General features: G+C 43.5%; 1 protein-coding gene across 2 annotated transcripts in view; it reads left to right on the forward strand.

Moving 5' to 3' along the window:
- ITSN2 (intersectin 2) overlaps positions 1–27,030 on the forward strand; it is a 1,173,023-nt gene that overhangs the window by 814,573 nt on the left and 331,420 nt on the right. For both annotated transcript variants that reach the window (XM_085610587.1, XM_085610588.1), the window contains 2 exons: positions 4,226–4,290; positions 16,074–16,240. In XM_085610587.1, coding sequence (XP_085466713.1) covers positions 4,226–4,290; positions 16,074–16,240 — 232 coding nt within the window. The remainder of the gene's footprint in view (positions 1–4,225; positions 4,291–16,073; positions 16,241–27,030) is intronic.

The raw sequence follows: 27,030 nt of genomic DNA on the forward strand, positions 1-27,030 counted from the left end.
TATAGATTTCAGTCAGGTCGACTTTGAGGCTGCTGGGACTGATGGCCTCTTGCCTTCTGCTGGTCGAGCTTGCCAGGTGGTGTTTGCGGGCTCTGCAGTGTGATTTGAAGTACAAGCAGGCCTAACTTCAAAGGGACCTCTCGGACTACATTCAGATTTTGGAAGAGACTGCAAAAGATCTGCAGTGGTGGTTACTGGACGCAATTGGGTCAGTGGCAAACCCATCTCCCTTTCCCTCCCAGAGCTGACAATGATGAACCATGCATCGTATCTGGACTTGGGCAACCATCTGGGGGAGGTGGAGATCAGAGTTTGGCTCCACATGAACCTTTTGGAGCTGAGGACCATCAGCTTGGTGTTGAAAGCCTTCCTTTCCTCCATCAAGGGGAGGCTGGTACAGGTGCTCATGGACAACATCACCATGATGTGGTACTGCAACAAACAGGGTGGGGTCGCAGACCCTGTGTCAGGAGGCCTTGCACCGCTGAAAATTGCTGGCCACTAAGGAATGTTCTTAGTGGTGAACCACCTTGTAGGATTATTGAATGCCAGGGCAGACGGGCTCAGACATCGATGCCTGGCAGATCACAAATGGTAGTTACACCCGGAGGTGGCACAGGGTCCCTTTGACAAATCAGGAGATCGGTGGCTCAATCCTTTCGGCACTGCAGAGAAGGAGCAAAGTCGGTACTTCTGCGAGTTAAAGTTTCCATGGTGTCTCTCAGAGACACGTTCCGCCTCGAGCTGAATTCAAGATTCCTGCATGCCCTTCTATTGATACCACTCTTACCCTGAGTTCTGCATAAAATCAAGACAGACTGGGCCCGAGTCATCCTAGTGGCTTTAGATTGGACATGGGGAGTATGGTATTCAGAACTCCTGGTTGTGAGCATGCCCTCTGATCAGGCGGCCCCTCTGGGAAGACCTGCTGTTGCAGCTATGGGGTAGGGTTCTGCACCCGTGCCTTCATACACTCCACCTTAAGGCTTGGAGTTTGAGCAGTGACAGCTGAACACCTTTGACCTTCCTCTGGAGGTGGTTGATGTCATTTTGGCAGCCAGGCGTCCATCAAAGAAAATTGTACATGCCTGTTGTTGGCCAACATATCTGACATTTTGTTATGTGTTTTATCTGTTGTCCACCAAAGGTTTGCTTTGAGCACAGTTAAGGAGTTATCTTTTGGCCATTTTGACCTTCATATAGTTGCCAGATCAGCCCTCGTTGTTTAAGTCACCAGTTGTGATGTGATTTTTGAAAGGGCTGCAACATATTTCCCTCTTCTCCCTTTGTTTCTTATTGGCTCAATCTGACCTTGATATGTTTCTGACTGCTGAGCTGTCCTCTGCGGCTCCTTGCTATCAAGACCGTGTACCTCATTGCCATCACCTCTACACAGCGTGTGAGGGTTTCAGGATCTTTTCGTCAATCCACTATGCACTCCCTGCATCCTAGAAAAACTGGTTCTCTGAACTCTGGCACCCTTCCTGACGAAATTTGTGACACGTTTCCACGTCGGTTAAACCATCACCCTGCTGGTGTTCTGTGCTCCGCCTTTCCCCTCTAAGGAAGAGGAGAGACTTCATCGCTTGGACCCCAAGAGAACGTTGAGCTTCTGCATAGATCGTACCAAAGACCACCAGGTGGACAATCAGCTCTTTGTGGGGTTTTCTGGAGCAGAAAAAAAGGAAAGGCAATTCAGAAGAGAACATCTCCCACTGGATCGTGGTCTGCATTAAGATCTGCTATGTATTAGCCAAAAATCAGCCTCCAGAAGGACTGCATGCCCATTCTACCGGGGACAAAGCTACTACCACTGTGTTGGTACACGGAGTCCTTGTCCTAGACATTTGCCAGGCAGCTACGTTGGTGTTCCTCAGTACGTTCACAAAGCACTATTGCCTGGACAATCAGGTTGGATGAGAGGGTAATTGCGCCTGCTCGGTCCTGAAGGACATCTGGTTTGAGTCTATTCAGAACCCCTCCATGTGGGAAAATTCTCAGCCTCCTGTCCTGCTCTTGTGGATGCGGGGGCTGTCTGCGAGTGAGAGTGTAGCTGAGCACAGGTGTCTGGTGGGTTGGTGGAAGTGCAGGCGGTTGTTCAGGTATGTGGATCCGATGTTGTGCGGTGCTTTGTATGCATGCGTGAGGAGGTTGAATCAGCTGTGTTTGTGGATGGGGAGCCAGTGGCACTCTCCGAGGTGTGGTGTGGTGCGTCGTGGGAGGTTAACGATGAGTCTCACTGTGGCAATCTGGATGTTCTGGAGGCAGTGTAGTGCATTGCAGTAGTCTAATCTACTAGTGTTGAGGGCTTGTGTGACGGTGCCTCTGGTGGGCAGGGGTAGCCATTTGAATATTTTGCTGACTATGCAAAGAATGTGGAAGCAGGAAGAGCTGGCCACGTTGTCCTGCATTGTCATGTTTAGCTTGTCATCCAGGATGATTCCCATGTTTCTGGCCTGGCCGGTTGGAGTGGGTGTTGGTCCAAGCTCTGAAGGCCACCAGGTGGAGTCCCATGGGGAGTTCTTGTTCCTGAAGTTCAACACTTTAATCTTTTCAAAGTTGAGTTTCAGGCAGTTGGATCTCATCCAGTCTCCTACGTTGATCATGCAGTTGAAGTAGTTGGTTTTGGTGGTGGTGAACTTGTCTGTCAGAAAGGGAATAAGTTGGATGTCATCAGCGAGGATATCATGGTGATGCCTTTTGATCTAATGATGTTGGGAAGCGAGGACATGTAGATGTCGAACAGGGTTGGGCTGAGTGATAAACCTTGAAGGAATATGCAAATCACCTCCTTGGATTTTGATGTGTATGGTGGTAGTCTTACTCGCTGTGCTTTTTCTGTGAGAAAGGATCCTATCCATTTGAGGGCCGGCCCTTGGATGCCTACGTCGTGCAGTCTGCTGATGAGGGTGTGGTGGGAGACTGTATCAAAGGCTACGGAGAGATCGAGTAGGATGAGGGCTGAATTTGTTCCCAGTCCTTTATACCACGGATGTAGTCTGTGAACACAGTAAGGGCTGTTTTTGTGCTGTGGTTGCCCTGAAATCCTGATTGAGTTTGGTCCAGTAAATTGTGGTGTTCGAGGTGGGACGGAAATTACTCTGCTTGCTAGGGTCAGCCAATGTTTTTTTGAAGATGACGTTGACTTCTGCATGCTTCCAGTCATCTAGGAAAGTGGCAGAAAGAGGAGTATTGAAGGTAAGTAACTTGTTCTAAATCCTACTGCTTTTGTGTGGGTGGGTGTGTATATGGAAAGGTTCAGGAACAGGGTAAGGCCCTACTGAACCTTGCAAGTTCTCTGGCATGTCTGTAGTCCTCGAAATATCGCTCCTGTCCATTTTCTATGCTGCCACAGCAGGATGGCTATGTGCCCAACTCTGATGGGTAGGGAAATCTAACTCGAATAGCCTAAAATAAAAAAAGGGTGGGGTGCCACAGAAGGCATACGTACCTCAGACTATTGCATTCTGACATTACACAAGGCTCCACCTTGTCACATCTTGTCTTTAGTGTGATCGAACCGTTCCGATATTAATTCAAGTCATTTTTACAATTGAAGGCAAAATTCCCTTTGTGATGCAGTAAAAAACTCTTAGGCATTGTCTTTTTTGCTTATATTTTGGTAATCTTTGTTTTTTTTAAGAAAGAAATAAACACCTTGCATTTTTAAAGGCTAAGCTACCTACCTGCGAATAGAAATTGCCTATACCCCAGATAACTGCTTTGCTCCAGCTGTGTTAGCATGAACAATTGATGTCTTCTGGATCCCAAAGACAGGCCCTTAGTGGTTTGGTTAGTAGTTTGATTAATAACGATCTGTATGTTGAGGGTGCCAAACATTCTGTTACACTGCCTTATGGTTCTTAAAACACAGCAATGTCCTTTTTTCTACTTTCAAAAGAATGTCTATGTCTTCTTTGGGAAGAGTTCCCACTTTTATGTAGTTTCCCTTTTACCTCAGACCAGTAATTGTTTTAGATGCTCAGGTCTTGCTGAGACTCATATATTGATGGTGTTATCTTCAAAGTTCAGCTGGATAGCCAGAATAGAAATAGGCTTGCACATGTAGCATATGAAATTTCTTCTTCATTGAACTCCCCAGCATTATTCTTATTTCCATCTTCTCTAATAAAGTTTGTGTCATAGGGTTGCGCTGGCATATCTTCCCTTAAGTTCCTTGAGGTTATTTGTAATATGGTAAATAAATGTCATCTTTTACCTGCAGACCAGAGACTGTTTATGCAGTTGTCAACAAGAAGTCTGCTTCAAGTTCTTCTGCGCCTGGAGAAGGTAAGAATAACATTTCAGTCCATTTGGAACTGAAAAAAGCGTTTCACATGTTTGAGAAATTATTCTGATAACATGTTTTCATCATGTGTGCATTCATTGTTTTATGTCAAAATGTGACAAACATTTAAGTAATCTCAAATATAGGATTGGGGTGCTCCTTCTGAGATGCTAACATTGTAACATAAGCCAATTCACATTGAAGACCAACCAATAGATACAGCTAAGCATATGCTTGAAACTCCGCTCATTCAGTTGTCATTGAGTCAAGGTATGGCCAGGTTGGGTGCACAACTTTTTAGACTTATGAGCTTTCTCAATTCCTCAAGTGTCCTTAGAGCGGGTCTCAGTCAACTCAGCCTTGCTCTTGTCCTCGGGGTTAGGGCAGCTTCTGTCCTCTCTTAACTAGTCGAGATGTCCCTTTTATAGATATAGACCCACAGCAGCACATCTCCAGTGTCCTACTCTTAAATCATAGTCTTCTGGGCTACAGCAACTTCCCGTTTGTGGACCTAGTCAGAATTCTGATGGCTCTTCTAACCATAAATTCCTCACCTTTCAAATCCCTGCAGGTGCCAGACTGGATCAGGAAATTAATTCCAGCAGTTGTTCTGCTGTACTTATATGTAGGACCATTTTACTTCACAGCAGCTTCCTCCTGTCTCCGAAAGTGATGGCCTGGAACCATGTATAGGCCCCAGCCCTGCGCTCTAATCTCGGGTCCTTTTTCCGGTGCCCTTTGACCTGTATCCGAAAGTCCCCCTAAAAATTTGTATCTGTTCTCCACCAACGTCCAAAAAATGCTGTCTGATGTATACTTCTAACCACAAATTCCTCATGATAGAAAATTTCCAGGTGCTAAGATTGGCTCCAGAAAGCTTTCACTAGTAATGCTCTTGCGTGCCACTAAGTGGCATTGTGCAGCTGTGTGCCAACCCTGTGCACTGATATCAGTTCTGGCCTTACTGAGACTTCTGATGATGATCAAGAGCTCCGCACCCAATTTCGTTAGCCTTCCAACGAGTCATAAAACAGAAAAATCTAGTGTGCTTAGAGAACAGTATCGCATCTTAAGAGATTTCACACGATGGCTCAACTGTAGAAGACAAATTTCTATCATGGACCCGCACGAGGTGTTCCTGTTGTGTTTGGTCTCGGGACACAACTTGAATATGTGTAACAATTGTGTCCTCATTTACCCAAAAGCCATCTGGGACCAAAAAGCAAAGCTGTATGTCGCTGAATACAAAAGTAAGTTTTGGGTCTCATGTAAATCCTAGTCAAGGACACAGATTGACTCCCACTTTCGAGGTCATTTCTGTGAGAGATCAACTTTGTGGTTGAAGTCCTTTGGTAAGTCAAAATTGAAGTCCAAACGTAAGCACAAGGCTCAACCCCTATCCTGCCATTCTGTATACAAAGATAAGGCGTCAGTGTCAGTCGGTCTTTCTCAAGATCGCAGATTGTAGAGCTGATTCCTCATTTGTCCCTGGTGTGCTCCAAATTTCCTGGGCTACCTGGGACACCGTTGCAAATATAAGACTTTTAGGATGCCATGCTGTAGACCAGGGATCTCCATGATTTTCTATAATAAGAGCAACTTATGTTCAATAGAAATCATCCAGATCTGCTCATATTCTTAATGCTGTAGTTGTGATCACATAAAAAAAAGATTCTATTAGCAGCCTCCCCCATGCAAGATTACCTGCTGTGATCCTCTCATTGCACCAGGCTTGGTTTCCAGTACTGTTGGAAAAATGACTTTATCAGTTTGGAAGACCTCAACATGGGTAGTACATAACAGCTATAGCTGCAAAGCCCTCCAATGCAACCTGATTTATCACTCAAATATCAGATCTAAATAAACTTTGGAAATACAACCACTTTTCTCCAAACATCATCCCATGAGATCTGCAAATGCACATATTTTTGTCTCAAATATACACTTTCTTTTTTGGTATACATTGAATTACTAAACTAAGCAAAAGCTTACAAATTTTATAGGCTGGGATGCACACAGGAGAGCTACTTACAGGTTGCTGGTGAGCTACCAGTAGCTCAATATCTACTTGTTGGAAAAGCCTGCTGTAGACATTTGGCACTTTTCCGGCTATCTCTGACACACCTTTAGGTCTCAAGGATCCTCTGCGGCTCCTAGTTTAGTTACCATTGGCTGATCCGTCCTCTGCACTGTCTGGCCCCATAGGACCCGTTACTGACTCTGTACCGGCTCCAGTACAGACTTTCAACCCGGCTCCACAGCCCGCATTTGTCCCTCTTTCCCAGTACCAGTGGTGCCAGAGGAGTATCTGGTGCTGGCTCCAATGCCTTACTCAGAACCAACATTATCACAATCCCAACTGATGTTGCGCTACAAAATTACTAAAGCACATCCTGTACTATACAGCCTGATTCCAATCCTATGCCCATACTATGGCGGATGCATGCTTATAGGCTCTATTACGTGTTTGCCTGGAGCCTGATCCAAGCTTGCCACCATTCAAATATGATGATGGTGAGAATGGGGATGATTTACCCCATTATTATGATAACAATTTTTACTTAAGTTTACAAGAAGGCTGTCGCCTGATACTACCCCAGATAAATAGTTAAGCTTGCCAGTTGGGCCTTCAGCGGATAGGAGGGCATAATTCGCAGTGGTAATTAAATGGGCAGCTGAGATTTTGGACCTCCAACTGACCTCTGTTGAGGTTAAGACAAATGTCCTTGTGGAAATCTTACAACCTGGGCCAGCCCTGGCTCTGTTTCAGTTAGGCCATCACTGACACCTTAATGGGCACCTGATCAAATCCCTGTTCTTGCCAACTTGTGAATATGCAGGTGTTCTGTCGTCACAGATGGGTGCCTGGCGACCCTGATTTTCTCACTAAGCGTCCTACTCTAGAGAGTCTATTTAGGCTACAACCACCAAGGTGAACCCCAATTCATTCCCCAATACTTACCTGGAAAGGATTGAGGCATTAAGAAAACAAATGTTCTCTTTTGCCATCCTGGCATTGAGATCAGTCAATACTTTCTGTTAATTGCTGTTGACACCATTTTGCTGCTCCAGCACCATGCTTGAATGCACTCTTAAGGATTCACTGAAGACATACAGGCCTCTGTTGAGGCTAGGCCTTTCAGTGGTAACACAACTGATTCTGTCTTGGAACATTTTAAAGAGGTAGAGCCACAGTATGCCCCCTGCGTCTCTTGACACCTCAAACAGATCCCTCGCCAGCTGCGGAAATTCCGAGGCTACTCTAGGGGGCTGAAGTATAGGCAGTGTCAGTCTCCCCCGCCACTGTTGCAGTCACACCAACTACATGAGCTCCTGAGTGAAAATGTACCTTTTTAGGGGTACACTGGTGCAGGGTCACCCATTTGTCCACGGGTTCATAGACCAACAAAGTAGAGATCAGCACTGGAGTTGGGAATACATAACAAGTTTATTAATCACTCATGAGTGGGACCACATCCACACAGCACTCTCAAGTGCTGCCTGTGGTAGTACACTGAAGTGTCAGACAACACAGGGCTTTTATATAGGTTTTCTGCACTGTAAGCATGTGAACAGAAATAGGGAGAACAAGTTTTAGGAATAGTTTTCAGCAAACACGGGCAGATGAATAACCACTTGGTCAGCAAAGTTGGAGGGGGAGCACGAGTGCTTACGGCAGCAGTAAATGATTGACAGTTAACATCTGAGGTGCTCTGGCAGCTACAAATTCTCAGCACGTACATTACTTTTAGCTGAGTCAGGAAGTCAACTAAAAGAGATAGCACAGGCAGAGTGAAAAGATGAAAGAATTATGAAGGAAACTTAAATGGACACCACAGCCAAAATGGCTGTCGCTTATGCCAAGTAAAATATTACACGTTTTCCACACCTGTTAATTCTTTTTAGCTTGTTATCAGCACCTAGAGTCTTTTCTTTGGTGCTGGCAGTGGTAGCAGTCAAGGATGCATTATAGAAAGTGGTGTTGGGCCTTGGCACTTTGCATAGCTGTGCATCAGCTACATATTTTTGGATTTTCCAGAACTTAGCCAAAATTCAACCTGATATCCACAAACCTCCCCAGGAAGGATTAAGTGCAAACAGTGGTTAATCTCAGCAATATAGCATGCCTCCTACTCTGCCTACTCCATTCTCTCCTTTGGTGCCTCAGTCAAAGCTGAAGATGAGGTCTTGACAGTAGCTATTGGGAATGAAATTAACACATCATATCGACTTATAAAGGATTGAGTGTTGTCTACCAGGTGTCAAGATCTTATTTGTTTGACACAGGCCAAGATTTTGTTCTATCAGATTGTTAGACTCTGCTGATGACCATTTTTATTTATTCCAGCCTGGAAACTCACATGGGAGACCTGACAGTGGCCTGTGGTTGTACCCATAATGACAACTCTATATAAGTCTGTTGGATATCGGGCTCGTCTTGATATCTTTCCATAAATCAGGTTCTCAGTGAAATATATTTTAGTCCTGACTAATAAAACAACTGCAATGTAGTGTGTGAACAAATGAGAGATCAGGAATCATAACGTTGAACTGAGAAGCAGTGATAATATGACATTGGGCATTAGAAACGGAAATTTTAACATTTGTTCATCAAGTGGTAGAAATAGAAATCATAACAGGAAGTGGTTTATGTTCTTCACCAGTGCAGTGTTATAGAGAGGAGTTATGGGATATTTAGCCCCACAATGTTAAACCTGGTGTGTGCCTTTCCACCTATTGTGACAATGCACATGATACTTGACAGGTTCGGGAAGTTTATAACAGTCATGATTTGGTACCACAGTTCCTTCTTTTTTAATATCCAAAATATCCTATAGTTGCACCTGTGGATAGTGGGTATTTATTCGTAAAGGCCCCAAATGTTTGGATGAAGGTGTTCTAGATACAGTACTACTTGGTGACTTCCTGCTAGGAGGTGGTTGATAATCCTTTGACTGGTGTCATAAATAACCTTTGTATCTAAAATTTGCTTGGTTGTCTATTGTACTGGAAACTGCATTAGCTATAGAAAGGTTGCTGGTCTCTTCTTTTATTGGTTACGTGGCATCTCTGTCTATGGTAAAGGGAAACCTGTAAAGCTTATGTTCTTTGTGATTCCAGTAGTCACTTCATTTGTGAAAGTCAGGTAAACACGTTTTCACTGGCTCTTTATATTCCTGAACAGTAGGATTTGGTACTAGGTCAGTAGATGTGCGTGCCATTGGATTGTTTATATAACTGTGAACTAGCGTGCATGTTTATTCAATAATTAGTTATGTAAACTACTTTGCATTGGCTTTTGGTCACTGTTTTGTTCATGCAATGGCTGCATCTGTTCTTAGCGTGGAGTAATCCAGACCACTATAGTCTTAAGCTATCCGAAGCTGACCTTAGCTTTTGGAATATAGCCACTCACCGACACCGGAGACTAGAGCGTATGAAGTTTCCTTTATGGTAGTTTTGTTGTCATTGTCTCTTTAGCTACCAGTATTTCAGTTAAAAGTACTATGAATCATATATGTGTGCAACACTTAATACAGTTTAAAAAGCATAATTTTCATATGCTCCTTAAAAACTATGTAGGTTTTTTAAAACTATTTTACAAAAATATCCTTTGTTTTCCATCTTTTTCGAACATGACATTTTGTCAGTCTGAATTTATAACCCTTAGTTTTGTTTCAATAGCTTGCCTCTGAAATAAAGAGGAATGTATTGCCCTCTCAATCCTCTTACACCCTTCCTTGCCAGGAAGAACACATAGTAACTCTTGGCTTTTGGACTTATACTGGTTCTTCTAATTCCTTATGAACCTTTATTCAGCCATGCAGGATGGACCACTGACAGACCCAGATGAGTTAGTGCCCGAGACCGTCTGGAAAATGTAGTCACTCCCTCAAATTGCTTCTGCTCCCCCTGGCTCGAATCTGGATCAAAGAGATGGTGGAGCAGTGTGTTCTGAAACAGAGCATAGTCCTGACAAAAACTGTTGAGGGTCAATGTCTTCTCCTCTTGATATTGCTCATGTAGGGCTCAAACACTGTAACAAAGGGCACTTTCTGATATCACTAGAACCTCTGTAGAATCACCGACTCTCACTGGTATTGCTGCTTATTTACAGAACCGTGACCCAGCCCCCACCAAAGTCAATGTTAGAGGAGTGGAACTATAGAGGGCAAACTGGCATCTACAGTCCTGAATAACAGTGAAACCCCGAGATGGTTTAGAGAGCACTTCTAACGAGAGCAAGGATGTGTCACAAGTGGATTTTCCACAAGGAGGTGTTGCAGTTGAAAAGGTTTACTAGAGTTATTGTCAGAAAGTGTAATTTTGTCCTTTTATTGATAGTCTATTAGGGTTCCTAATTTATATCCGTTTTGAAAAAATGTAATAAACTTCAGTAATTGGTAGCCCAAATCCTTATTATTGGAAAAGCTAATTGAGGTTCCATTTGACGAGGTTATTCTTCCAAACTGGGTCATACTCAGCCAAAAGTCTTCATTTTGTTTGTGCACATTGCTCTCCTCTAGTTAGATGTATCCTCAAAATGACCCTGGTTACCCTTTTTTTGGTTGTCGACCCAGAGGTGTTAAATATATCCAAGATGTCACTAATTGCATTTGATGTGCTTTGGTCTGCTCACTGGTGAAAAACATATCTGGTTCTCGAAATATCTCCATCTGCCAAGCTGAACATTGGAAGACTTTCTACCAGATAGCTATCCATACTCATGCAAAATTGCCACGGTTACTGGGTATGTTTGGCTCTCCCACAGCTGTGCCTTAGTCCCTTTGTTCCAACTTTTATGCATTTGGGAACTGTGGAATGGAATGCGTTTCTCACTAATAATACTTGTGTAGCTCCAGGTTCGATTTATTTATTTTCAAAATGCCATTAGCAATGATAAGTAAGCTTCTCTGGCTATGCCTGTCCCACTGGGCAACTAGGACTTTATTATATGATGTTTTGCATGGAAGTTGGTCCACATAAAAAGTGTTCGTTGGTTGATGGATCTAACAAATAGTTTAATTTTCAGTATTTAAACTAGTCTATTTTTTTTTATTTTTTTTTTACATCAGAGAGGGATAGCAAAAAGGCAGCTTCCAACGGTATTGTGCTGCTGATGCAAGGGTGATGTCTAACTTTGAAGATGTTGGCGAAGGGACCCATTGTGATAGTGCCATGCCCCTGGGTCTTACATGCAAGAAGTCTCTGCAGCTGCACAATTGACCTTGGCTGACTGCTAAATGGCTTAAGAGCTTCTACAGCTAGGGAGAGTTTTCGTGCAAGATGTTCTACCGGAACATCTAGCATCATTGGGTCATAGCCTCCCATGTAACGTTAAAAAGCCAATAACTCCAAGGAAAAGATGGCTAAAAGCACTGGCAATTAGCAACCTCTCTCTCTCTCTCTGTGGCACAGCTAAAGTCCTTATTTAGATTGAAAACAGAAGCAGCAGCCCCAGCTTATTTAAAAAGAAAATTGCTCAAGCTCCTCAAGTACAATGTCAACTACAGTCTCAAAGGGATAGATGCAGATACCAAATATTCCTTTAGTTAGAAGCAGTGGGTGATTGGCGAGCTACTTGTGGAGTGGAGCTCTGGGTATGCATCAAAGGGCACAGAAAGAAAGAAGCTGACATCAGCATGCAGGGCTGGCTCCTTTATGCCACTCCACTCCGCCACTTTCGGGCGCTATACAGCCAAAGGGGAGCCGAACTGTGCCACCTGAGAGTCATGCAGGAGTACTGCTGAAAGATTTTTCCAGATTCAGTCTAGCGCCTTTGACACTGATCCAGAGCTCCACTCCCAACTTTGTTAGTCTTCCAGCGGTTTCATTTTTCGACAAGCTAGAATGCTAGGGAATCATGATCCTCCAAAAATGACAGGCTTAAAGCCATGCCAAGGTTTCCACAAGCAGACTTTAGTTATGGACCCCATCACAAGGTGTGCCTGAGCTCCAGTCACAACTCCAGGTCGTATGACCATTGAACCCTAATGCCCGCAAAGGCTATTTGAGGACAAACAAGGTGGAGCTGTACATCTTTGAGCATTGGAAGTTGTGTCCGGCAGACAGGTCCCGCTTCCATTCCAATTTGCAGACCGAGTCCTGCCGCTGCTCCACTTCCCAATCAAAATTTTCCGGTAAGTCCATTTCCATATTCAAACTCAAGAAAGCATTCCAAAGACAAGGCTTGAAGTGTCCAGATCTAAGCTGTACTCCTACAAGACCCCCAGCCTTGGAACTGACACCTCAGCTGGCCCCACAACACTCAACCCCACAGTAGATCGAGGACTTTAAGGAAGCCATGCTGTAAATCTTTAGTGTGTTATTTACTTTCTCTGGTGCATCTTCAGGCCCTACATAGCCCCAGGGGCCTCCAAACAGATTACTGCTGGTGGGTTCTCCCCCAATGGGGGTCTGTCATTCTGGGACTAATTACCAGCACTTCAACCCTGGCCCCAAGATCCGTTCTGGTTCCGACCACACCAAAGCAGATTGGACCCTGAGCTGAAGTCAGTTAGTCCAAGCACGACCAATGATGTGCTGCAGGATCACAAAAGAGCAACCAATTGTTATGCAGCTACACCACTACTGCGATGCATTTACAAACAGAGGCTACATTCTCTTTTTGGCTCTGACACTGCTTTGTACATGATCCAGGCAGAGTCCATCAAGATACAGATGATGAAGAGGAAGGAGATGCTCTGCTCCCTCCTCATTATTCAGATGATACATTATGCATAGACCTACCAGAAGTAAAGTTCTTAGTTTGCACAAGTAGTTAGGAGGGCAGCTGAGATGCTAGAATCACACTTCACAGGATTGAAACAAAGTCTAATATCCGCACAGAGATTATTCAGCCATGGCCTATGACGTTTCAGCCATTGCTGTCTTTTAATGAAACCCTACCCAACGCTTTAATGACTATGTGGTCAAATGATGTTCTCTCTCTGCAGTTATCAGGACAGTAGCCAGGAGTCATAGGCCTGCAGGTGTCCTACGTTTTTTGACTAAACACCCTACACCGGTGAGCCATTTTGTTCATGCTTCCACTAGCAAGGTTAAACCTGACTCCATTGAGTTTTCATATTTCCATACCTTGATGACTGGTTGATGAAAACTGGGTTACCGCAGTCAGTTGTAGACCACCTGTGAATGACAGTGTAACTTTTAATGTCCTTAGGTTTTACCATACACCAGTCAAAGTTTCACCTAATTCACTCACAGAGGCTCCCTTTCATTGGGGCGATTCTGAATACGCCAAGGTTTAAGGTTGCTGAGTATGACTCTGAGGCTTCTTCGTCTTTTGGCCTCGTGCATCCTCCTTGTCAGTAACTCCAGGTGGCAAATGCGAGTCCTTCCATAGAACCAGAAATCTTAGTGGGCCCGGCATCAAGACTGCCTCTCTGGCTCCATTGAGGCCTTCAGATTTCAAAGGAGAAGGCCCAAGAACTGCAGTGGTGGTTTACCTTTCCCAACTTCCCCTGCGGCAGACTGGCCTCCCTTACCCACTCAGAGCTTACATTGTTTAATTATGCACTGCTGCTGGTTTGGGAAAGTCATCTGGGTGAGGTTTCTGGTCTCCGGCAGAGCGCCAACTCCATTTTAGTCTTCTGGATTTTTTATCCTGTCATTTGGCCCTTAAGACTTTCCTGCCATCTATCATGGGGAGGCTAGTGCAGGTTATCATTGAGAATCCTGCTGCCATGTGGTACTGCAACAAGCTTGGTGGAGTGGGGTCCTGGACCCTGTGCGAGAAGGTATTTTGCATTTGTAGAGGTGGCCGGAGCAACAGAATATCTAGTGTCTTAACTACCTGGCTAGTTCCCTGAATGCCAAATTGGACAAATTGAGCAGATATTGCTTGGTGGATCACGAGTGGCAGCTGCATCCTTAGGTGGCGCAGGGCAAATTTGATCAGTGGGGAGAGCCCTGGCTGAACCAGTAGAGCGTGGTAACTGGAGCTCCTGAGCATGAGCATCTGTCCTCCGATCAGGCCATGTGTGAACATTGAGCAAAAGCAACTTACTGCATTTGAGCTGGCTTTTAAAGTGGTAGATGACACCCTCGCTGCCAGACGCCCTCCCACAAAATCCATCTATGCTGGGCACTGGGACAACTTAGTTGCAATGCGGTTTATTAAAGGTTGGCACACATGTTTCCACTCCAGCCATTCAAACTCTAATCACTGTTTGCAGTGCCCCAGTGGGAGCTTAACTTGGTCTTGACATTTCTTGTGTATGCCCTTTCAGTGTATGCATAATTACTTCCTGCATCTCTTGTCCCTGACAGCTATTTTACTCTTTGCGGTTGTGTCCGCTCATCACAAGAGTGAACTGCAGGTAACTTCACTACACAACTTTCTTTCAAGACTAATTAGAGCAGATGACTTGGGTGACCTTTTTTACTGAAAGTTGTGACACTCTTCATCATTGGATACTTAATTACGGCTCGTGAACATGAATTGTAATGAATTCCTACTAATTAATTACGGCACCAGTGTTTTTACTTCTGTAACTCATCAAAAGAGAAGGAAATTCTGCATTGGTTGGACCCAAAGAGAGCTTTCCATTTTTATATTGCTCGTACTCCAGCCCATCGAGGGGGCGATCAGCTTTTTGTTGAAATTTCTGTAGCACAGAAAGGGAAGGATGAGTAGAAGACCCTGTTGAAGTGTACAGTTCTCTGCATTAAGGTCTGCTACTCACTGACGACGAAACTGCCCCTGAGTCCCGAGATACCATTTCACCAGGTCCGAGGCTGGTACAATGCATTGGTACACAGTTTGCCTGTTCTACCAGGCTGCAACCTGGGCATCGGTGCATACTTACATAGTGCACTGCAGGCTTAACAGCCAGTTCCGACAAGAAGGTCACTTGGCTTATTGTTTCCTGCAGGACTTTTTGATCTGAGACCCTCCACCTTTGAGAGGTACTGCTTTGATATCTATTCTGAAGGTGAGGAATCTGCAGTTAGCAGTATCCCTCAGGAGAACAAGTTACTTACCTTTGGTAGTTCTCTTTATGCTAGAAACTCTAACTGCAGAATCCTCACTGCCCTCCCACATCCCCATTATGTGGTGTGATACTATTTATCAGCTAGCAATATCCCAAGTTAACAGCCTGTCACCTACAATTATTTTACCCTCCAGATCTGAGGACGAGGAAAAGAGACTGATCTCAGCATACAGGTGGTGTTTATAAGCTGCGCCTCTCTGTCATTTCCAGGGTTGCATCAAGCTAGCGTGGAGCTGTAAGGCTCCACCTGCTTGGCGTGGTGGCCCAGTCAAAAAAAGTTCCCAGCTCCAGTTGGGCCCCTCTAGGATATTTCAAAATGTGGGAAATCTGCAGTAAGAGTATCCAAGAGTGTTCCAGACGCTAAGTAACTTGTTTTTTTCTTTTTGTCTATCTAACTTTCATATGTTTGAGGTTTATGTGCAGAAGTGAATTATTTTTCCAAGCCCTCCATTAAGGCCATTTTTAAACCTTCAAAGATGAAGTACTACCGTGTTGAGTATAATGTGATTCCTCAAAAACGTGCTGGCTACATTTGTCAAGCATTGGTCTACGTTACAGTGGTTGGCAAACATAATAAAAAAAACGGACTTTTATTATTTTATTTTATTTGTTCCTATGTTGTCATAAAACATGCTTGTATTTTATTGTGAAAACAAGCAGTAACCTTATGAATGATAACACCTACTGAAAGCACCATGTGGACTTAACATACTCTCTACCAAGCATCATTTTAGTTAGTTTGTAAAAATACTCTTCTTTTTTTCTAGAGTATGTGGCACTCTACACATACACAAGCTCAGAACCTGGGGATTTAACTTTTTCTGAAGGGGATGTCATTATAGTCTCTCAGAAAGAAGGTGAATGGTGGACAGGCTCAATTGATGGCAGAACTGGCATCTTCCCTTCAAATTATGTTAGACAAAAGGATAACGAGGTAAGATTAAAAAAGAAGGCTCAGCTTCTTACTGTCTTTTTGCTTTTGCAATTTTAAGGGCATTTCTTGAATTTCATAATTTTACCTGATTTTCATCACTGGTAATGAAATGCCACAGTTCTCATACTGTGAATTTTAATGTTGTGTTTGCATATGGTTAAATTGATATCATATTGTAATGTCCAGGGAGAGTTGTGCATACACATCATTGTAATACCTAGAGAAGGGTAAAAAAAAATTAGTTTTCATGCTGTCATTTAGGTTTTCTGTTTGCTCTTTTAATACGCTTCTTATCATTTAAAAAACATTATGTTTTAGCCTTAGGGTACTGTTTTGGTTATGATAGCACCTGGTATTAAATAAAATATGGCTGTCCTTTCACAACTTTGTATAGCTAGGTAAGTGTGCTATATAATTTAATTCTTGATTTTGGAGGTAAAGCCTTATGCATCTTCGTTGACTCCACTAACTTGAAAGTAATACCCATTGTGATCCACTGGGAGATTAAGGAGTTAATTCAGAAACGTGTGGTAAGTCATTAGATCTAGACCCAGCAACCACAGTCCAAAATAAGTTTAATTGATTTCCCCAAACGGTGACCTCAGAAGATCTCAAATGTTGCAAAAAAAGACACAATTGAGTGGAATTCTGTTTTTCACACAGAGGTGGAAGACTTAAAAGATTTTCATGGATGGTATTGTGTGATTTTACCAGGAGTTTTAACCTATGAGTTAAAGAACTGTACATCATAATAGCTGCATAGGTTACTTTCTAGTTAAGAGTCTACCCTCAGAATCAACGTTGCCCTTAAACAAAATTCATATAGATCTGGTCGTAAAGAATTTAAGATGTTCTTATCTACCATGAACAATTGCACTTTAAGATCTCCTGTGGACAAACAATCTGTGATCCTTTCTCAGTCACCACAGAGCGCAATATAAGGTAGAAGGCTCTGCTACAGTGAGGGTGAAGAATTTCCTTCCAATTTTTCTAACCATCCTATCCATTCCTCTGTGGAGAAATATACTGGAAAATGTAAAGTTTTTTAATTCTAAGCATTATTAAACATACATGATCACTATGAAAGAGCTGAACAGTGCAGCTGTAGTGAAAAGTGTCAACTGACAGCGATATGATATCACGAATATATAAACAAAATATTTTTACTTAAACATTTGATGAGCTGTCGGGCGTCTAAGCTATATTACAAGCATATAAGGAATCAGAGTTGTGATTAATATAAAGTTATGGACTTGGCAACACAGCAGCACTGACCTGTCACAGGTGAAATGTTTTGCATCAAAACAAATGAGACATGTACTTCAATGGAGTTTACTTTACCCAGATATACAGTTCTTCTCTAAGTCAGAGACCTCCCGGCCAGAAAACTAATTTTATAAACCACCTACTCAAGACATTTGCCCCACATGTATTAGCTGCTGACAACTTTCTCCTCATTGGAGATTTTAACTATCATGCGTAATTGCTTTCAGACCCCGACACAAGTCAACTGATTACTAACTTGAATACATTGGGACTAGTTCAAATGGTGGCGGGACCTACCCACTCGGCAGGTCACACCCTTGATCTTCTGTTCACCAACACAGCCAATGTCAGAGTTGAGTCCCCTGTCCCTCTGCTCTGGTCTGACCATAACCTGCTGAGATTCTCCCTACCAATAGCCACCACCAAAAACTACTGTAGTAGTGAACCTACATGGAGAAGACCTTGGCGTAAAGGCACTCCAGGGACCTTTTCTCCCCACTTTAACCCCTGTCTCTATCCTGCACCGAGAACATCGATCATGCAGCAACAGCCTTTGAGGACGTATTCACACTGGCCTTGAACATCTTGGCCCCTCTGTCAAGGGTCAAGCTCAAGCCTAGGGCATCACCCTGGTTCACAGAATCACTGAAAATTGAAAAGCTTTCTAGTAGGAATGCTGAGCGTAAATGGAGAAAAACCAAGACCAATGAAGATCGACAAAAGTATAAACATGCTACTTGGAGAATATCAGGCATGCCAAAAATTGTATCTTATTAACAGGATTAACAAAGCTGCCAATTCCATCCAACAAGGAGTTTTATAAAATATTAAAGGAATTTATTACTCCTCTTCCCGGTCAGCCCTGTAACCCATCTTCGCAAGAATGGGTAGACACGCTGTCAACTTTTTTTGAAGAAAAGATCATTACAATTCATAGCTCCTTTCCATACCATGACACCCAAAAATCCCGATAACCCTGACATTAACCTCAACCCCACCTTCCCCCTTTTACTGCACTTACCCCAGATGAAGTTTCAACCGCCCTGGTAAAGATCAAATCGGGTTCTCCAGTAGACCCGGCTTCACCCAGTTTCTTTTCAACTATTGCCACCTTGCTCATCAGTAACCTTACAGATGTATTTAATATGTCATCAGCACAAGCAGCAGTCCCTGTTAGATGGAAAGCAGTGCGGGTTAAGACAATTCAAAAACTTCTGCTGACCCCAAGGTATCTAGCAATTACTGCCCAATTTATCTGCTTCCTTACTTTGAAAAGGTACTTGAGTCCAGTTATGGACTGTTGGATTAATCACAGTCGGGGTTCAGGGCTGCCCATAGCACCGAAACCTCTCTAGTGGAGGTTGTAGACAGCATTAGACTTGCCTTGGACCATTGGCAGTCAGCCATGCTCGTCCTGTTAGATCTGTCAGCCGCCTTCGAGACCATCTCCTATAGCATTCTAGAACAACAGCTCTGGGAGATGGGTGTCAGGTGTGTGGCATTGGACTAGTTCAGAAATTATCTAACTGACCGAACCACCACCGTACAAATGGGCACCCTGGCCTCCTGCAGTCTGCCAGTAAAAATAGGAGTCCCACAAGCCTCCATTTTAAGTCCCATGCTCTTCAACCTGTACGTGACACCCCTGGCCAAAGTGATCAGGTCCTACGGTTTTGACGTGGTGTCATATGCTGATGACACCCAGTTATTGATTACCCTAGGCCCTGATCCCACTGACACAAGGATCCGTTTCAAAAATTGCATGACCCATATCAACAACTGGATGTGTACCAACCACCTACAGCTTAATGGAAGTAAGACAGAGGTCATTCTTTTTGGTAAGGCTAACGAATCCTGTTCTAGTGACTGGTGGCCTCAAAATCTGGGCCTCTGTCCATCTCCTAAACCCGTGGTGCAGAACCTTGGAGTGATGATTGACAATCAGTTGTCAATGAGAAGCCACATAAACAGCATCTGTTATGGCATTATGCGTAATCTACGCAAAATCTTTCAATGGATCCCTATTGAATCTAGGAAACCACTTGTCCAGGGACTAATCATAAGTCGTATTGACTATGGAAATGCCCTGTTGGCCTCCATAAACGAGGAACTCTATTCCTAGCTTCAAGTTTTGCAAAATACTGCTGCTAGACTCGTACTAAACCTCCCATCTAGAGACCCATCAGTGCCCAGTCTGAAGACCCTTCATTGAAATCCGCTTCAAAATTCTCTGTCTGGTTCATAAGAACATGTATGGAAATGGGCCAAGCTACTTCGCCCAAAAACTTAGCTGGTATCAGCCGAGCAGGACGCTTAGGTCAAGTACCAAATGTCTCCTTACCCCTCTCAGACTACGCACCGCCAGGAATGGCGGTATATCTTTCTCTTTCCTTGCACCTGCTTTCTGGAATAAGCTTCCATCACAGCTCCTCTCCATCGCTGACCATAAGCTATTCCGCAGGGAATTAAAAACTTGGCTATTTGACCATCTATAATGACTGTACATCTGACCACGAGTCCCTATGGAGATTACGCCAGTGCCATGTGACCTCCGGGTGATATGTGCGCTTAATAAATCCCTCTGACTTGACTAAGTTGCCAGTCTAAAGCATAGCTCGTGCAGGAAAAGCCTAATACTGAAAATTAAAAGTTGGTTAACTTTGTCACAATGGTTAACAGTATTGTGTCCCATGATATTAGAATAGGTGCAGTCTCTCTTATTCTAGGCAGTGGTCTTGACACTTCAATTTCTACCATCACCCATTGGTTCTTGCCAGATGGATACTGTACGTGCTTGGGTTGAGCATTGGTTCATTGCATTAGTTTGATTGTTTAAAACAGCAGCATGTCTACTTTTGATGGGACTTATCAGATTTGGGTCTTCTTATCTGCCCCAGTAGGTAATCATATGATGTTGGTAGGTTGTGTTTGCTCATAAGTCCTGTAATCTGGTATGTCATGTCTTTACAAAATACCCAATGTTTAGGGCAATCTCCTACCATGTGAAATAAACTGCTTGTTGTCCTGTTACACCTAGAGGAAGAGAGTAACATATCCATTTGACTAGTGGACATATGCTTAACAGGTACAACTGCAAACCTGTCCAAATATGACTTGTGCATATTAGATAAGATATAAACCTCTAGGGAGGGGGCATTTTGGACATTCAGTGACCGTCCATAAAGAAAGCTTGACTCAGATTGGGCATCCATTCGAGTTGCATTCCTTGAGTTTTGCAAGCAAGCTCCTACTTGGTCAGTAGGATTTGAAATGTTCTTGTCCAAGAACATTTTAAAATATTTTGAATGACATTTATATCTCATTTTTTTTCAAATCCGGGCCCCAAAATTCCCAATACGTTTTTAAGGGACACTTCAGGTGTTATTTCAATATCAAGGAACATTATTTCCTTACAGCAGCACATTTTATGTGTTTCTATCAGATTATTGTGCGTGTGTGATACACATCAGACAAAACGTTTGCATCACATCAAGAAATTTTACGAGTCTTTGCGCAGTGTCCTTCTCTTGATCTTTGAAATTACAGGAAGTCCATGTCTAAAATCCCTTCAAGTTAAAAATCTAGGAATTGTGAATAACTCCAATCTGTTTAGTGTGCTACGGATCACAGATGTTGTTATCATGGCTGTGGAAGTATATTTAGGCGAGGGCTACCTGCTTACATGTTTAAATCCCTGAAGAGGCTAAATAGTGGGGCAGAAAAAAACCACAAAATTGTCTCTCTACTAAAAAAAAAAAAAGTTGATCCTTGCTGATATTGATGCACTTACTACCCGTTTTGAGGACTGATAGCGTTCATGTATCCTGATGATGTGACTCTATACATCCGAGAGCTGGCTTGCAACCTTCAGATTGTGCTCCGTGAGTTTATACGCTTCGGCGAGCTCACTGGAATTAACAGTAATTGGTCCAAGTCTGTCATTTTCCTCTTGATGGAGGCAAACGTCGGCTTCCCGACGGAATTCCCCCTTGAGGGGTCTGTAGCTTTCATCCGATACCAGGGTGTATGGGTCAGCACTGATTTGGACCAGCTGTGGCGAGAGAACTACGGCACTGTGATTGAGCAGCTGAAGGAGAAAGTTCTTGTGAAAAACAAGTGGAAAAACATGAGGAAATTGTACAACTACATAAACAAACATAATTCCAGAGAGATAAAGATGACTACAATGAGGGATGCATTTACACATATGCTAGGAAATTTAATATTTTGATACATCAAGAGAAATTAGACATCGCAACAAATGTGTCATGAAGTTTATCCTCATTAACTGACACAAATTTGAGTGAAGGAGAACCTGAAATAGCGAGGGAAGGGGGGGAAACATACTTTTTTACCTGAGGCTGGCCCTCCAACAACGACAATAGGAAGAAACATATGGGACCCTCCACCTATACCACCAAGGGGAGAGGCCTGCTGCTGTCACTGGCAGGAAGTATAGCCAAGATGTTGGTCCTGCCTAAACTCCTCCATCTCTTCACTCACATCCCTATCCTTCTTGCTAGAGCATTCTTTGCTCGTCTCCGATCATCGATGACTGGAGCGGACAACAGGCTTGATTGGCGTTGGATGTGCTGATAGTAGACACGGTTGGATGCACCATATTGGCTGGGAATGGTTATGATGACGAGTGTGACTGGACTTCCTTTCACCAACTAAATTACAGTTGGAGTGTAATCGAATGTTACCTTGCACCCTGGAGGGCCGGTCTTGAAAACTGTTTACCCTTTCTGGCCTCAAGGACATGGACTACCTGTACCGAGATGGTACCCTTATTGCCGAGCGTGAGATGCAGGCTTGTCCTAGGAGCGCACCTCTCGACACTTTATAATAATAACGCATCTGGGCTGCCTGCAAAAAGCTGCACCCTATGTTCCACCAAGAGCCTCTGGGCTTGACAGCCCTGGAAAACATGCTTGCCTCTCCATCACCTAAAACACGATTTACCAGACTTTACAGAGCAGTATAAGGTGGAGCGCTTGTGACAGTGCCTGGGGCGGTTGAACATTGGAGAGTGCTCTGGGACCCACACTTACTGACAAATGCTCGAAGTATTGCTGCACCCAGAGGGCTGCGCTCTCCCCAAAGTACAGGCTGATGTTATTACATATCAAGTATTTACACAGGATTTACCATACCCCAATAGGGCTTTGCAAAAATGGGATTGCGGAACAATTCATGTTTTGTCCACCATGGGCAGGAGGACGCTGACTTTTTACATTTGGCCTGTCTAGTGGCTCAGTTCTGAACCAGCATTTACAACTGTATTGAGGGCGTAACAGGCTGGGCCATCCGCAGGGAACCCACGGTTGCATTGATGGGCTATGGGAGAGATTCCCCAGCCACCTAACACAAACTTGTTGTCATGATGCTGTCATGGCCAAGAGAAGGGTGACAATGCACTGGGGGAGACGCTTGGCCCCATGGTAGACTGATTGGCTAAAGGACTTGACTTACTACCAAGAAAACCTTGACTTATTTTAGGCACTAATGCTGACATCAGCTCGCCCGCGGCATGTGGGCTCCTCTTTGCACATACCTGGTAACGCGCGACCAAGGAGAGGTGGTACCGCTTGGTCATGGGGATAGGGGATGAACCATCATTAACTTAGCGTCTATATGCACGCTGCAGCTATTCCCTGTATCGCGCAAACTGCGATCGGCCTCATATGGACAGCTGAGACTCTGCAATTTTGCAAGCACTGTATACCACACTATTTATCATAGATTTGATATTTTTCCCTACAAGGCTGAATCCGTCTGCAAATTTCATCTTTCATTTTTCTTTATATTTTGTTGCCTGTGGCGATGTTTGCTGATGTTGAAACCAATAAAAAAGGAGCACAATTTCAATCACAGTGCAAAGTCCTTAACAACTTCTATAAAACTGTTACTCATGATATCATTTTAAGGTAATGTTGGCTGATTGGAACTTTTTTCATACATTATGAGAATGCCCACCCCAAGCACGAATTGGGTTGTGAGGAAAAGAAGATGGGAGAAATCCTGGGTACTCCATTACCAGTCTAGGTGTGCTTACAAAGAACATTTTGAAAATATGCATTTGGCAACCAGGCAGTTGGTAGGTACCAGATGTTATTTGTGAAGTTTGTAGTGTTAGTTGCATAAAAGAACCTATTGAAAAAATGGGAAATTCCTAAGCTGCAGGGGAATTCTTAAGTGAATTATGGTTTCCTTGATTGAGAGGTTTTTCAATCTTTGGAAGAAGCAGAAGCTGACATGCAGGTTGGCCTAAGAGTGAGTCAGTGGTTGATATTAAAGGAGAATTCCATGTCTTTGTTCTGCCAGGTTGGGGTGGGGGCCGAGATGTCATGATCACAGAGATTAGTGGATAAGTTAACAATTTATACATGCATATGTCTCTGTTGCATGTTAGCAAGATTATCAACATCAGGGTATATATGACTTAATTACACTGGAAGAAGGGGGAAATCAGAAAGTCTTTGTCTTATCTCTGAGGAGGATTTGCGTATTGTCCACATAGTAAACAGGTGAACTGAACTGATAATATCAGATTAGCCTTGGAACACAGATAAACATTGAAGAGGAGCATTGCCAGTGAGGTCTGCAGTTTGTGCATTTTAGGTAAGTGGGCCTGTTGCGTTCTTTTGAAAAGAAACGTGGTGGTCCAGGTTTATGTCTTTACTCCCAAACCCATGCCTGTGAACTTAAAACATGAGTTGAGTGTGGGTTTATACATCTTGTTGACAGCTGTGTATAGGGCAAACCGGATCAGTGCATTTATACTGTTGTTGTCAGAGAATGTTTTCCTGTCATATAGCAGAGAGATCTACATAGATTTAGTGCATTGGGTTTGTTTGAATCCCGCCTTGTTGGCATCCAGTATGCTATGGTTCTCGAAGAATGATTGAACTGGAAGGTGGTCACAACCTCCTGGAGTATTTCAGGCAAAATCCTCTTGATTAGTGATCATCAGTTGTTAGGTTGGATGGACACAGAAACCTCAAATTTTTTTCTGTTACTAATTGTTTGCCTAATTTTACACAAAATGTTTAATTTAAAAGGATGACTTAAATACAAGAGTGAGTTCCTTAGACAAAGATAGGAGACATGAAGGATTGAGTACTAGTGGTATGCCTGGTCGGTGGAATACGCTCCAATAGGAGCAAGTGCTCTCACACACCCTGAAAGGTGCCATGCTTCATCATCTGGGCATGCTCCTCGTCGGGCCAATGCTGCAATGCCTCACAGTCAGCAGCGAAAGGGGTTCTTTGCCGAAGATCTTTTAATTTTGCCATATGATGAGGTGTGGGGTGTGAAGAGTGTGTAGTGTGGCGGACAAAAGTGATTTAAAATAGGTCTACTGATGCTGGGTTTAAGTAAACGTTACTAGTGAAGTTCACTAACCTAACTAAAAACAATGATGCTCGTGTGGGATTCAATGGTCCTAAAGAGCAGTCGTGATCATTTTGTAAAAATTGAGGTCACGTTTCTTGCCTAGTCTAGCCCTCAAGGGGTCTAATGGCAATTCATCAGGACCGGAAAAATGCAACCTACACTAATACATGACTGATTCATCAATGTGTAGTGAGAATCAAAGTAATCAGTCACACCATAAATAGCAAAGCTTGTGTGTAGGTAATAAGCTAATTCTGTATTTAATATCAACCCAGTGTAATTTTCTATATAGTAAACTGGAGGTGTTGCGTTTGACTTGAATCTCATCCTCAGACATAATGTTAAGTTTTAAGATGTTTGAGAGAGGAAGAAGCCTAATACTCATGTTAATTTTCTGGAAACTTGGTGCTAGGAGTATGGGTGGACGTGCTAATCTCATCACATCCTGCCTTCAACTTGCATTAGAAGAAGGGCAGGCTGTGAGTGCAAAAAGCAAGATTCTGCAAACTAGGCAATGTCCCTTAAAGTATACTTTGTCAAATTAAAGTTTCGCTGGTTCCTCTGACAGAGCGTGGTATGACTGAAACGCAGTTGAAGGAAAATTTCCTGAGAACTTCTCGTTCATTTGTTATTGTCAGTTCTGTTCTGCTGAGATCTGTATTGCTAAATCAGAATTAACAAAGACTGCCATAATTACTGTAATGGACATCTTCTCCTTGCCAGACTATCAAACGAACTTTCGCAAACTCTCTAGAGTAAACTGTTTCTTTCAGCCTGCTGACGAAGTAGTTATGGGTGCAGGATGGCACAGAATAGACAGGGTAAATGGTAAACGAACGATGCATGTGGTCCCTTCTTAGACATTTGTACAGACCTCTTTATTTAATTAGGGGTGTCCGGGCGGAAAAGTCCCTCTCATGGTGATAGACGTGTACCTATGTCCTGAGTGCTCCAGCAAAGTGCTACTCTCATGTGGTGGAACGCTACTTCCTTTACCAAAGGAGTTTGCTTACCTACCCAGATCTCAACCTAGTCTATGGGTTTATACTCCCGTCATCAGTTACTACTTTACCAGGAGTTAAGCACAAGTGCAGAGGTGGCAGCATACCGTGTTTTTAGATGTTAATGATCAGTAGAGTGAACAGATCTTTCACCTGTGTCATGGGAGGGGCACCTTCTGGCCCACTTTGGTGAATTGTGGCTGCTGTGTACTGAAGTCAGCCATGGCCTGCATTGGATTGTGTGCAGCTCTGGGATGTATGTATGCCTGTGAGAAGGTACGGTGCATTCGAAATTGGCATGCATGGTTGTGAATATGCGTTGGGATACATGTGTGCCCCCCTTGAGAAGGTGCGGTGCGTCACGAAATAGTGCACTTGGTTACGTGTAAATACAGAGATATATGGCTCTGTGAGCTGATGCTATATGTTGGAGATAGTATTGCATGAGCGCGCTTGGATGTATGTATGCCCATCTGAAAGTACAGTACATTAGTGTGTGTGTGCGTGTGTGTGTGTGTGTGTGTGTGTGTGTGTGTGTGTGTTTGTACGTGTGTGTGTGTGTGTTTACGTGTGTGTTTACGTGTGTGTTTACGTGTGTGTTTACGTGTGTACGCACGCAATAGACACAACACTTGGAAGACACCCGGCTCCTTTTTGGCTCACCCTGGGCTTGCTGGAGGAACAGGGGGATGTAGAGATTTCCCCCAGATTTCTGAGAGGTGGGTGGGATATACATTGGAGGAAGGAAGATCCAGGCTCTTTGGTGCACATCAATAAAGGCACTTTAATTCTGAAAGGAGGTCACTGGTTAAAGGGGCTTGCGCATATCAGAGGAAAAAGAAGGGCTGGTAACGGCCATCATAAAGAGTAGAGCTAGGGTCCTGTGGTAACCTATTGTTGTATATATCACATAGGGTGACATCCAGGTTTGAACCTCCACTCGTACTCATGGCCTGTGTTTGGAGCTATCAAGATAATAAACTGTCCTGCTATCATAGACTCTCTCTGGAGGAAGATCACAACAAAGGATTCGGCACGTCAAAGTGGGCGACCAGGGGTTGCTCCAGACTTCGAAAATTGTCAAACTGAAGATGTACATCAGCGTGGACAGGCTCAGCATGAGGT

Source organism: Triturus cristatus, chromosome 6 (assembly GCF_964204655.1).
Source record: "Triturus cristatus chromosome 6, aTriCri1.1, whole genome shotgun sequence".
In the NCBI taxonomy this organism is placed as follows: domain Eukaryota; kingdom Metazoa; phylum Chordata; class Amphibia; order Caudata; family Salamandridae; genus Triturus; species Triturus cristatus.